The following is a 14,726-nucleotide window of genomic DNA, read 5'->3' as shown; positions in this document are numbered from 1 at the left end:
TATATACGGACTCTCTCGTGTTGATTCGGCTTTTTTGTATAGAAGCGAAACTGATGTGAAACTCAAGTGTACTTCTCAGCTATGGGCCGGGAGCGCTCAGAAAGCAATGGACGTTTGGTCAATGTCGGTTTTCACCGTCATATCAGACAATTGCTTTCATTTGGACACACTCCCCTAATAAAACATGGACACACACCTACAAAAAACTTTTTTCGCTGCTTTTTTGTTTTTGTTCATTTTTTAATATTTGTTTTCCAGCTTACGTTCTTACCAAAATTTTTTTTTTCTTTTTTGATCTAACCCCCCCCCCCCCCCCAACACACATACCTACAAACACCGGGGCAATGCCGGGTGCCCCCGCTAGTCTATTATATATAAAAGCGAAAATGTGTATGTATGTATGTTCCCTTTTTGTGTATGTCCAAGAAAGGCTTTTTTCCGGCGGATTCTCGAGGCCGTCGGTCATTTCTAAGACGTTTTATATCACGTCTAAATGATAATATCTACGACTTAACAAGGGGGGGGGTCGCCTCTCTGTTTAATTTGCCCGACTTTGAAATGTTAAATATTCAACATTTTCGGATTGGCACGTGTTGCTTTCGTTTTTCGGTTTAAAAAAAGCAAAACTCGATTCGAATCACTGGCCCACGGCCATTGGTCTCTAGAAAACGATGTAACGTTTGGTCAATATCAGCTTCGTCATATCAGACGGTTGCTTTCATTTTGAGGCGAGACACTCCTCCTAATAAACAGGGAGTTGATTTTCCCCAAAATTAGGTAAAAACAAACAAACCGGGTTATTGATCTCATTAAAAACTGTCCCGCAGAAAATGTTAACTGCTGAATAGCTATTGCTTATGATCGCCGCATGTGCATTAAGCTTTTTCGTATAAAAAAAGAAGCCAACGGACTCGCGGTAAATAAAACACTGTCCCGCACTCAAAGTTTATGTCATTAACTTGTCAAAAATGGGCACCTGCCAGGTTGCACATTTTTTTTTCACACTTTACTATTTTCCAACTGCGCGTCAAGGCTTCGTTCTTTTTGTTTTTTTTTAAACAACCAACGATTTTTCTTTTCATTTACCGAAAAATACACACACCTACAAACACCCGGGCAACGCCGGATACCTCCCTGCTTGTAACAAATAAATGATAAAAGTGTATATTCCAAATTTTAAGATGTTGAGATGCACAATTCTTGACAGCATCTACTTCATAGCGCAAAAGCATTCAGTTCTTGAATTTATTCCTCCTTTAACTCATCAGAAGTACAGCACAATCACATTGACACACGTTGCCAGATCACCGAAGTTAAGCAACATTGAGCCTGGCCAGTAACAGATGGGTGACCGTTTGGGAAGGCTAGGCGCTGTATGTACCTTCTGGGAAGGTTGGGCATCGAGCCAGCATCCTCACTCTGTAAAAAGAACTCCTCGCTACAAAAAGTTGTTGATGGCCTATGCCCCCTTCAGGGGCTCAAGGGCGATGGAACTCATCAGAAGAAAAAGCACTTGTCAATTTAAAAAAAAAAAAAAAATTGGTATATACAAAGAGTGAAATATAATCGCGAAAGTACACATATATGTGTGTGTGTGTGTGTTGAAAAATCATTTAAACAAAAATTTCAACATTTTAACAGATGTAACCTCATTTAGCCACAACCACTGTCAACAATTTCCTCTACTATATATGCCTAAAACTAAACAAAAATTCTATGAATAAACTTTCTTTCCTAGAATTGCTTGTCTGTGGAATTCAATACTGCAGGGCTGCTTTCAAGCTGACTACAACATGGTTGTTTTCATGTCCAATGTAAACAAATTCTTGTTGAGCTGTCCCCTTAAATGATCAAATTCTACCCATTTCCACCACTACTGATTATTATGGTGTTGTCTCACCAGCCTCCTGATACTCATTAATCCTTATCCTTGAGTGACCTTCTGGCCTTGATAAGCAGCAGTTTCCTTGTGGAAAAAAAAAAAGAAAGAAAAGAACTGGTGCAGAAATTATTATCATGGATCATATTTTTTTTCTTTTAGATTTTCAAACTAATTTCGTAATGCCAAATTTTTATTAAGAAAAAAAAAAATTTCTTTTCAATTTCTGTGACGTTTCAATTTCATTGCAAATAAATGCTCGTGTACCATATTTTATTTATTTATTTTTTTTAAAATATATTTTATTCTTACCTCTTTGTTGCTCTTTCAGGCCCAAGCGGATCTGTCCCTCCATCACCTGATGGCCCGAATTTGGAAGTTCCGTTAGCTCCTCCACCGAAACCGCAGCAGCCTCCAAAAAATAAGTCTGGAATCGGCCAGTATTTCTCTCCAGAGCTGAGTCGGCATCGGAACAATTCTGGACACACGGGATCAGGAATGTCCAATGCTTGGGAGACCCTTGTCTTGTTTGCTGTCAATCTTTCGGCCCTTGACGTCAACGTCAACATGAGCAATGTTATGGGAAATACTACGTAAGTTTTTATGTGTGACGACTTTAACCGTACGTATCTTTATCGGCAGACAAGCAAATAGAAGGTCTCGTCTTACTTTTCTGAGGCAAACGAGAATGTTAAGACCATTGTAAAAAAAAGAAAAAAAGCAATTATTGTAATGAGTGAAAAAAAAGTTACAATGAAATAACAGTTTAAAACAAAAGGATAGAATAAGTCAATTTAAAGATAAATAAAATAATCTCAATAAAAATGTAGACTCTATGAACATATATACCATCCACTGGTCAAAGCAGGGAAGGGTAGATCAGTAGCTCTAGATATATCTAAAGCTTTTCACAGGGTATGGCAGGAAGGATAAAAGAAAAATCAAGGTTGTCATATATCTAAACAATCTATATATATATAAAAGCGAAAATGTATGTATGTATGTACGCTTTTCCTCGATGTCCACAAAAGGCTTCTTTCAGAGAAGCGCTCGCTCGCTTCACAACTTCTTAAAACTTTTTATATCATCCATAAATTGTAATATCTCACACTTAACCACGGAGCTTTCAAACGTTAATTATTCCACTTTTCCCGCATCGGCACGCGTTACATTCGGTTTTCAGTATAAAAAAAAGTGAAACTCGCCTCTAATCACAGGCCCAGAGCTAGTGAACGTTTGGTCAATGTCGACTTCGTCATATCAGACGGGGGAGCACGTTTTTAAAAACAAACAAACCGATTTATTGATCGCATTAAAGACTGTCCCGCACAAAATGCTAACTGCTGAATACCTATCGCCGTCATGTCAATCAAAAACGCGCACCTGTTTTTTTTTTTCACACTTTACTATTTTCCAACTGCGTGTCGTAAAAGCTTTGTTTTTTTTTCACGGGCACCTGCTATTTTTCACACACACCTACAAACACCCGGGCAATGCCGGGTACCCCTTGCTAGTATGATATAAATGCAGGAGTGCCTCAGGGGTCTATCCTTGGACTTTTATTGTTCCTAATATTCATAAATGACCTCCCTGATAAAATTGTCTCTGAGATGGCTATATATACTGATGACACCACGCTCTATAACAGGCACGACAGGAAAACGAATGAACACTAAGGAAATGGCAGAAACACTAGAGGATGACCTCCAATCTGTAGTAGAATGGGGACAAAAATGGATGGTCACATTCAATGCTAAGACTAAACTTGTTTCCTTCAATAATTACACAAACTTTCTCTGCCACCAATAGCAATGGCCAAACACTCTTTATTTGAAAGTACATCTTTTAAACTCCTCGGCCTAACGTTCACAGGAAACATGAGTTGGAACAATTACATTGAGAGTATTGCCAGGACCGCTGCGAAGAAGATAGGCTCTCTCTACCGTGCTAGAAAGCAACTAACGTCCGAAAGTATACTGTACCTCTATAAGGCCACCATTCACTATGTATGGAGTATTGTTGTCATATTTGGGTTGGTGCATCTGCCACTAGTCTCTCACTCCTAGACAAGGTTCAAAAGAGAGTCGCCAACCTGGTAGGTCCTGAACTTTTATCTAAACTTCAGCCTCTGTCCCATTGATGAAATGTTGTATCCCTCTGCCTGTTCTAAAGTATTTTAATGGTGAATGCTCCAACGAACTGCAAGCACTTGTAACCCCTTGACATAAACACCCCTGACCAACCCGACAAGCAGCTAAATCCCACCCCTACACAGTAAAGATCCCTAGATGTAAGAGCGCTTTCTACTCCAGTAATTTCTTCCCCAGAACTGCAAGACTTTGGAATTCCCTTCCGGGTCCCTGCTTCCCCAACTGTACTGACATGCAGAAGTTCAAGTGTAATGTGAACAGACATCTTGCTGCCCAACTCCCTACATAGTACCCCTGTAGCTTATGTCCCTGATAGTAGCCCCCTACATCAAAGTGGCAATAAGCCTTGTTTGGGGTGAAAATGTAATAAAAAATTTTTTTTTTTATCTTATCTGTATTTATCTTTATTGGCAGACAAGCAGATAGACTAGTGCTACCAGATCAAGCTATCTGAAGGTATTGGCTTCCTGAGGCAAAATGCTTTTGATGACATTGGTTTTTAATAGAAATTCAATTTTGCGGCTTTCAGTTTTCCTTATTCTTAAAGCACCTTAAAAACAAAGTCTACATTCAATCGTACGTAACCTGGTGCTACCAGACCAGGCTGTCTGAAGATATTGCCTTCCTGAGACGAAATGCACCTAACATTGATGCTCTTTGTTTTTCTACTTCCTTTTGCAAAACTTAATTATCTTCTGCAAAACCAAAAACAAAAACAACTACCAAACTTTTCCCACTTTTTCCTTCTTCCCTTTTCTCTTTCGATCTTCCCCCACTTCTTGTCTGTTTTCCTAACTTAAAATGTATCAAACATTAATATTTTAACTCTTTAACCCAAACTGTCCCAAACATTAATACTGTAACCTTTTTCCCTCTCCCATTGCAAAACTCATTCATGTTCTGCAGGACAGGGAACAAAAACGATAAAATCCACTATAAAACAACCAAACCAAACACTACAAACTAATGATTGAAGATACAAAGAGCTTGAAGAATAAAAACATTTTACAAAATAACTTGTTGCAACATGAATACTTTTTCCAAAATAACTGGATTTGGTATTAAATGATCCGAAAAGGGTTGATATGCCGTAAAACAAAACAACGGAACGAAACCAAGCAAACGTCTTACTTTTCTGAGGCAAACGAGAATGTTAAGACCAATGTAAAAAAAGAAAAAAAAACAATTATTGTAATGAGCGAAAAAAATTACAGTTTAAAACAAAAGGATAGAATAAGTCGATTTAAAAATAAATAAAATAATCTCAATAAAAAACATAAAATAAAAGGAAAAAAAAGGAAAAGCTGTGATGTCAGGTGACCTCACATAATTATTTTATGTATTCAGTTATCATCATCATTATCATCCTGCGGCCTCAGCTGAGATAGGACTCCTTACACCCTTCTAGTATTCCCTATCTGTCATAACGCGCTAAAGATCTTCCTTGGAGATGAATGCATTTCATTGTATCCTATCTGGAAAAGTTAACTTATGTGATCGATTGTGAGATAATGGATGCATCCACAGTACAAATGATGATGGATGCATCCACAGTACAAATGATGATGGATGCATCCACAGTACAAATGATGATGAATGCATCCACAGTACAAATGATGATGGATGCATCCACAGTACAAATGATAATGGATGCATCCACAGTACAAATGATGATGGATGCATCCACAGTACAAATGATGATGGATGCATCCACAGTACAAATGATGATGGATGCATCCACAGTACAAATGATGAAGCAAGTTCATCTGCGGCATGTGCGCAATGCCCAGCAAACTGAACATGTCTTTTACAAACTGAGATTGATACTCTTTGTAAGACTCCACATACCATTTCTAGAGTTGAGTGATTTCGCCATGAGATATTCAGTACTCTTCTCAAAAGACGTGTGTAACATCCATCCAAACGACGCTGTTGTTTTGCTGAAAGAGTCCAAGTTTCAAATCCATAGAGAAAGATTGGCTCAATAAGTACGCGGAAAACTTGGATTTTGAATTTGCGAGCAAGATTGGATTTACAGATCTTATCCATTTTGTTACAAGCAGTCCATGCGATGCCCTTTCTAATGTAAAAGTCTTTCTCAGAGGTCCACTTTTGCATTATACCTTGTTTTCTTGTAGCACATGATTCAGCAAAAAAATTATTTTGCCATTTTTGTTTTGTCAGGTGCAATGTAAACACAAGAGAAATGACTCATAATTTGAATCAGCCCAAGTTTTTGACAGATTATAAAAATGAATTACCTCCCCTGTTTATATACGTGTTCTTCAGTTACGTATGCACAATTTTTCTAATAGTCTTCGAAAACAATTTTCACTAATAATTAATTTTCTACCTCATCGTTTTTCATAAATTTTGGATATGTTCATTAGTGTGACATAATAATTCAGTAGCTACCATTGTTTCATTTGAAATTCAATATTTCAATTTTTCGAATTTTGATCTTATAATGAAGCACCTTTTTTTTTTATCTTTAATCACAGTTTTTTACAAGTTATGCATTCTTATTTATAATTGATACTATATTCCCTAACTATGTTTGCAATATTATTTATTAGGGTTCAATCACAACTATATCAACTTAATTGATTCTTTCTGATGAGTGGAAGATTGATAGTTAATTATCAATAATTATGTGTTTATTTCTGGTTGTGTGCTTTTAAACAGTTACATTGAAGTTTTTTGGTCACCCGACAAAAGGAGGTTGGACATGTAAATTCAACCTTGTTCGTCTGTTCATCTGTCCGCACTTTTCTCAATAACTATGCCTTGGAATCTTTTGAAATTTTGAACAAACATTAAACATGATATGAGTAAAAAAAAGTAACAGAACGGATTTTCCAAAAAAAAACTCCGGTTGCCCCTCTTTCAATTTAAAATGGCTAAAATTGACATTTTTGTGCTTATTAAAATAATTAATGCCTTGGTTTTTATAAAACTTTCTGAAAAGTCATAACTAACTGATTTCTATATAATTTTGTTTGTCTATAACTTTGCGATAACTCTTGGGTGTGCCTCAGGGGCTCTTTTAGGGCTAATAAAAACATTTCATTTTTGGGACTTTTTTTTATCATGTTTGTCCAAAATTTTCTTTGTATGTCTAGCAGTTTTGCATGGTAAAAAACTCAAATTTAAATATGTTAAGGCCTTGGGGACTTTTGGGGCTAAATAGGGGGGGGGGGCAGGCAAATGATGGACTTAGTCATTTCTTTTTTTGCATGATGCAGAACTCAAATTTACATATGTTAAGACCTAAAACTGAACTGTTTGTTCATTTTCACCAGGATTTGACATACCCTGGGGATTTTTGGGGCTAAATGGGAGGGGAGGCAAATGCTGAACTTAGTCATTTTTTTTATGCCTCGTTCGCTGTGCATTCACAGGAGACCATGCATTATTTTTATTTAGCAGGTAAAAATATGAATAATGACTTTGTAATTTGAATTTAAAATTTTGTTTATTTAAAAAGAAAAGTTACGTCGTGTTAATGTTTAATGTGATTTTATTGTTTTTTTAGGTGGACAACGAAAGAAATAAAAAGCCAAGGTCGACTCTCCATTGATAGCTTTGGACATAAAAATATGAAAGTCTCTGCTGGATTGGGCAGTTCAATGCTTGTATCGAAAGGTGGCGTTGTTGGTGGCACAATTGATTTGCAGGACCTTCATACATTCTGTAAGTATATTTCTATAGTGAGGCACAAGGTCATCATATTGAGGGATTGAATGTGTCCTTATGTTTTGCTATCTGATGTTTCATTTTACTTCAGTCGAAGTTCTCAGAAAGCAAAGAACCCCCATTCCTACGGCTAACACATCATCTCCATCCATCATATATATAGATTATGCTGTACATTAGATATATATGAGATGTATCCATCCATCCGTAACCTTGAGCCCCTGGAGGGACATAGGCCATCCACAACTTTGTAGATGTTTTTGTAACGAGAATTCATTTTTGGGGTTGAGGGTGCTGGTCCCACATCAAACCTTCCCAGAAAATACATGCAGCGACTAGTCTTCCCAAATGGTCACCCATCTGTTACTGGCCAGGCTCAATGTTGCTTAACTTTGGTGATCTGGTGAGAACCGGTGTGTCAATGTGATTGTGCTGTACATGTGATATATAACATTAGATATATATATATATAGATTATGCTGTACATGAGATATATAACATTAGATATATATATAGATTATGCTGTACATGAGATATATAACATTAGATATATATATATAGATTATGCTGTACATGAGATATATAGCATTAGATATATAACATTAGATATATATATATATATATAGATTATGCTGTACATGAGATATATAACATTAGATATATATATATAGATTATGCTGTACATGAGATATATAACATTAGATATATATATATAGATTATGCTGTACATGAGATATATAACATTAGATATATATATATATAGATTATGCTGTACATGAGATATATAACATTAGATATATATATATAGATTATGCTGTACATGAGATATATAACATTAGATATATATATATAGATTATGCTGTACATGAGATATATAGCATTAGATATATAACATTAGATATATATATATATATATAGATTATGCTGTACATGAGATATATAACATTAGATATATATATATAGATTATGCTGTACATGAGATATATAACATTAGATATATATATATAGATTATGCTGTACATGAGATATATAACATTAGATATATATATATAGATTATGCTGTACATGAGATATATAACATTAGATATATATATATATAGATTATGCTGTACATGAGATATATAACATTAGATATATATATATAGATTATGCTGTACATGAGATATATAACATTAGATATATATATATAGATTATGCTGTACATGAGATATATAACATTAGATATATATATATAGATTATGCTGTACATGAGATATATAACATTAGATATATATATATAGATTATGCTGTACATGAGATATATAACATTAGATATATATATATATAGATTATGCTGTACATGAGATATATAACATTAGATATATATATATAGATTATGCTGTACATGAGATATATAACATTAGATATATATATATAGATTATGCTGTACATGAGATATATAACATTAGATATATAGCATTAGATATATAACATTAGATATATATATATATATATATAGATTATGCTGTACATGAGATATATAACATTAGATATATATATATATAGATTATGCTGTACATGAGATATATAACATTAGATATATATATATAGATTATGCTGTACATGAGATATATAACATTAGATATATATATATAGATTATGCTGTACATGAGATATATAACATTAGATATATATATATAGATTATGCTGTACATGAGATATATAACATTAGATATATATATATATAGATTATGCTGTACATGAGATATATAACATTAGATATATATATATAGATTATGCTGTACATGAGATATATAACATTAGATAGATATATATAGATTATGCTGTACATGAGATATATAACATTAGATATATAGCATTAGATATATAACATTAGATATATATATATATATAGATTATGCTGTACATGAGATATATAACATTAGATATATATATATATAGATTATGCTGTACATGAGATATATAACATTAGATATATATATATATAGATTATGCTGTACATGAGATATATAACATTAGATATATAGCATTAGATATATAACATTAGATATATATATATATATATATATAGATTATGCTGTACATGAGATATATAACATTAGATATATATATATAGATTATGCTGTACATGAGATATATAACATTAGATATATATATATAGATTATGCTGTACATGAGATATATAACATTAGATATATATATATATAGATTATGCTGTACGTGAGATATATAACATTAGATATATATATATAGATTATGCTGTACATGAGATATATAACATTAGATATATATATATAGATTATGCTGTACATGAGATATATAACATTAGATATATATATATATAGATTATGCTGTACATGAGATATATAACATTAGATATATATATATAGATTATGCTGTACATGAGATATATAACATTAGATATATAGCATTAGATATATAACATTAGATATATATATATATATATATATATATAGATTATGCTGTACATGAGATATATAACATTAGATATATATATATAGATTATGCTGTACATGAGATATATAACATTAGATATATATATATAGATTATGCTGTACATGAGATATATAACATTAGATATATAGCATTAGATATATAACATTAGATATATATATATATATATAGATTATGCTGTACATGAGATATATAACATTAGATATATATATATAGATTATGCTGTACATGAGATATATAACATTAGATATATATATATAGATTATGCTGTACATGAGATATATAACATTAGATATATATATATAGATTATGCTGTACATGAGATATATAACATTAGATATATATATATAGATTATGCTGTGCATGAGATATATAACATTAGATATATATATATAGATTATGCTGTACATGAGATATATAACATTAGATATATATATATAGATTATGCTGTACATGAGATATATAACATTAGATATATATATATAGATTATGCTGTACATGAGATATATAACATTAGATATATATATATAGATTATGCTGTACATGAGATATATAACATTAGATATATATATATAGATTATGCTGTACATGAGATATATAACATTAGATATATATATATAGATTATGCTGTACATGAGATATATAACATTAGATATATATATATAGATTATGCTGTACATGAGATATATAACATTAGATATATATATATAGATTATGCTGTACATGAGATATATAACATTAGATATATATATATATATAGATTATGCTGTACATGAGATATATAACATTAGATATATATATATAGATTATGCTGTACATGAGATATATAACATTAGATATATATATATAGATTATGCTGTACATGAGATATATAACATTAGATATATAGCATTAGATATATAACATTAGATATATATATATATATATATAGATTATGCTGTACATGAGATATATAACATTAGATATATATATATAGATTATGCTGTACATGAGATATATAACATTAGATATATATATATAGATTATGCTGTACATGAGATATATAAAATTAGATATATATATATAGATTATGCTGTACATGAGATATATAACATTAGATATATATATATATAGATTATGCTGTACATGAGATATATAACATTAGATATATATATATAGATTATGCTGTACATGAGATATATAACATTAGATATATATATATAGATTATGCTGTACATGAGATATATAACATTAGATATATAGCATTAGATATATAACATTAGATATATATATATATATATAGATTATGCTGTACATGAGATATATAACATTAGATATATATATATAGATTATGCTGTACATGAGATATATAACATTAGATATATATATATAGATTATGCTGTACATGAGATATATAACATTAGATATATATATATATAGATTATGCTGTACATGAGATATATAACATTAGATATATATATATAGATTATGCTGTACATGAGATATATAACATTAGATATATATATATATATATAGATTATGCTGTACATGAGATATATAACATTAGATATATGTATATAGATTATGCTGTACATGAGATATATAACATTAGATATATATATATAGATTATGCTGTACATGAGATATATAACATTAGATATATAGCATTAGATATATAACATTAGATATATATATATATATATATATAGATTATGCTGTACATGAGATATATAACATTAGATATATATATATAGATTATGCTGTACATGAGATATATAACATTAGATATATATATATAGATTATGCTGTACATGAGATATATAACATTAGATATATAACATTAGATATATAACATTAGATATATAACATTAGATATATATATATATATATAGATTATGCTGTACATGAGATATATAACATTAGATATATATATATATAGATTATGCTGTACATGAGATATATAACATTAGATATATATATATATATATAGATTATGCTGTACATGAGATATATAACATTAGATATATATATATAGATTATGCTGTACATGAGATATATAACATTAGATATATAACATTAGATATATAACATTAGATATATATATATATATATATATAGATTATGCTGTACATGAGATATATAACATTAGATATATATATATATAGATTATGCTGTACATGAGATATATAACATTAGATATATAACATTAGATATATAACATTAGATATATAACATTAGATATATATATATATATATAGATTATGCTGTACATGAGATATATAACATTAGATATATATATATAGATTATGCTGTACATGAGATATATAACATTAGATATATTACATTAGATATATAACATTAGATATATATATATATATATAGATTATGCTGTACATGAGATATATAACATTAGATATATATATATAGATTATGCTGTACATGAGATATATAACATTAGATATATAACATTAGATATATAACATTAGATATATATATATATAGATTATGCTGTACATGAGATATATAACATTAGATATATATATATAGATTATGCTGTACATGAGATATATAACATTAGATATATAACATTAGATATATAACATTAGATATATATATATATAGATTATGCTGTACATGAGATATATAACATTAGATATATATATATAGATTATGCTGTACATGAGATATATAACATTAGATATATAACATTAGATATATAACATTATATATATAACATGAGATATATAACATTAGATATATAGCATTAGATATATAACATTAGATATATATATACACTTGTGCCCGATATTATTCATACCCCCCCTTGAAAATTGAGTTTATTAGGTGTAACTTTGTAAGAATTTATTGTTTACGTCCATATTGATACATATTCTTAATAAACCTCTTCTGATCATTTTCGTCATTTTAAAATCTCGGGATACTTGTAATAAAAGAAATATACAGCTATTTATAAAATCTGCAATGTTCAAAAATAATCATACCCCCTTATTTTTTCAGTATTAATCGAGTTTCTGACTGTTTGTTTCCTGTTTGATTCTTATTTTGAATGCTTTTATACAACCTTTGATTAATTTCATTGCGTTTTTTGCATTTTTTCAGAAATTAAAATGATATCAACTGAAAACCAATAAAAGAATAAAAATTATTAGAATGGGGAAGAAAAAAGAGCTTAGTAATGATCTTAGGACTAAAATTGTGAATTCACATAAGGATGGTTTAGGTTACAAGTCAATTTCCAAGAAATTTGAGGTCCCTACAGCAACAGTACAGAGCATCATCAAAAAATTCCAGAGCCACCACACAACAAACAACTTGATTGGTAGAGGAAGGAAAAGGAAACTGTCTGCTAGTGCCACCCGGAATATTGTAAGAAGTGTTAATGCAAATCCAAGCACCACTACTAAGGACATTTTAGAAAATCTGGAGTCTTCTGGCATAAAAATATCAAGGCAAACATTGCAAAGGACTCTGCATGAAAATGGTCTGAAAGGAAGAAGACCAAGAAGGACTCCATTGCACACCGGAAAACACCTTGCAGCACGTCTAAAGTTTGCTAGGACCCATGTGAATTCTTCAGAGTCCGTTTTCTCAAGTATTTTGTGGACTGACGCAACAAAAATTGAATTGTTTGGCCATATGGATGCTTCTTACGTTTGGAGGAAGAAAGGAGAAGCTTACAACCCAAAGAACACCATACCCACGGTGAAACATGGTGGTGGTAGCCTAATGTTTTGGGGCTCCTTTTCGGCTAGTGGTCCAGGTAGTTTGGTCAAGATAGATGGAACCATGAAGAAGGAGCAATATTTGGAGATACTCCAGAAAAACATTAGACAGGATGCGGAGAAGCTCCATTTAGGACCAAACTGGGTCTTTCAACAGGATAATAATCCAAAACATACTGCCAAAATAGTCAAGAAATGGTTTGAGGATAATCAAATTAATGTTTTGGAATGGCCTAGCCAGAGTCCCGACCTGAACCCTATCGAAAACCTCTGGCACATATTGAAAACTGAGGTTAAAAAGCGGAAACCTAGAAATTTGAGGGATTTGGAGAACTACTGCATTGAAGAATGGTCAAAAATCAGTGTTGATGCTTGTAAACACCTTGTTGATAAATATCCAAAACGGTTACAGGCAGTTATTAAGAATAAAGGGCATGCTATTGACTATTAGTAAGAGAGGTATGAATAATTTTGAACTCGTGCCATTATTGTTTTTCTTTGTATAATGTTTCAAACTTGCATAATTTATTTATTTGTTGAGTTTAAATTAAATGCTTATGCTTGATTTATTGTTTGAAATCCCTTTAATATTGTCTACCTTCTGGTTTGAGCAATATTCTTATAGAAATCTCAAAGATCCGAGGGGTATGAATAATATCGGGCACAAGTGTATATAGATTATGCTGTACATGAGATATATAACATTAAATATATATATATAGATTATGCTGTACATGAGATATATAACATTAGATATATAACATTAGATATATAACATTAGATATATAACATTATATATATAAC

General features: G+C 30.9%; 1 protein-coding gene across 1 annotated transcript in view; it reads left to right on the top strand.

Annotated features, from left to right (window-relative positions):
- LOC145259303 (bridge-like lipid transfer protein family member 1) overlaps positions 1-14,726 on the top strand; it is a 454,810-nt gene that overhangs the window by 346,393 nt on the left and 93,691 nt on the right. Inside the window, 2 exon segments of the mRNA XM_080117188.1 lie at positions 2,211-2,472; positions 7,565-7,722. Of these exon segments, the coding sequence (XP_079973314.1) occupies positions 2,211-2,472; positions 7,565-7,722 (420 nt within the window).

This window comes from Euprymna scolopes, chromosome 34 (assembly GCF_053919585.1).
Source record: "Euprymna scolopes isolate OS-2025 chromosome 34, ASM5391958v1, whole genome shotgun sequence".
Taxonomy (NCBI): domain Eukaryota; kingdom Metazoa; phylum Mollusca; class Cephalopoda; order Sepiida; family Sepiolidae; genus Euprymna; species Euprymna scolopes.
This window is presented reverse-complemented; position numbering and strand designations above follow the sequence as displayed.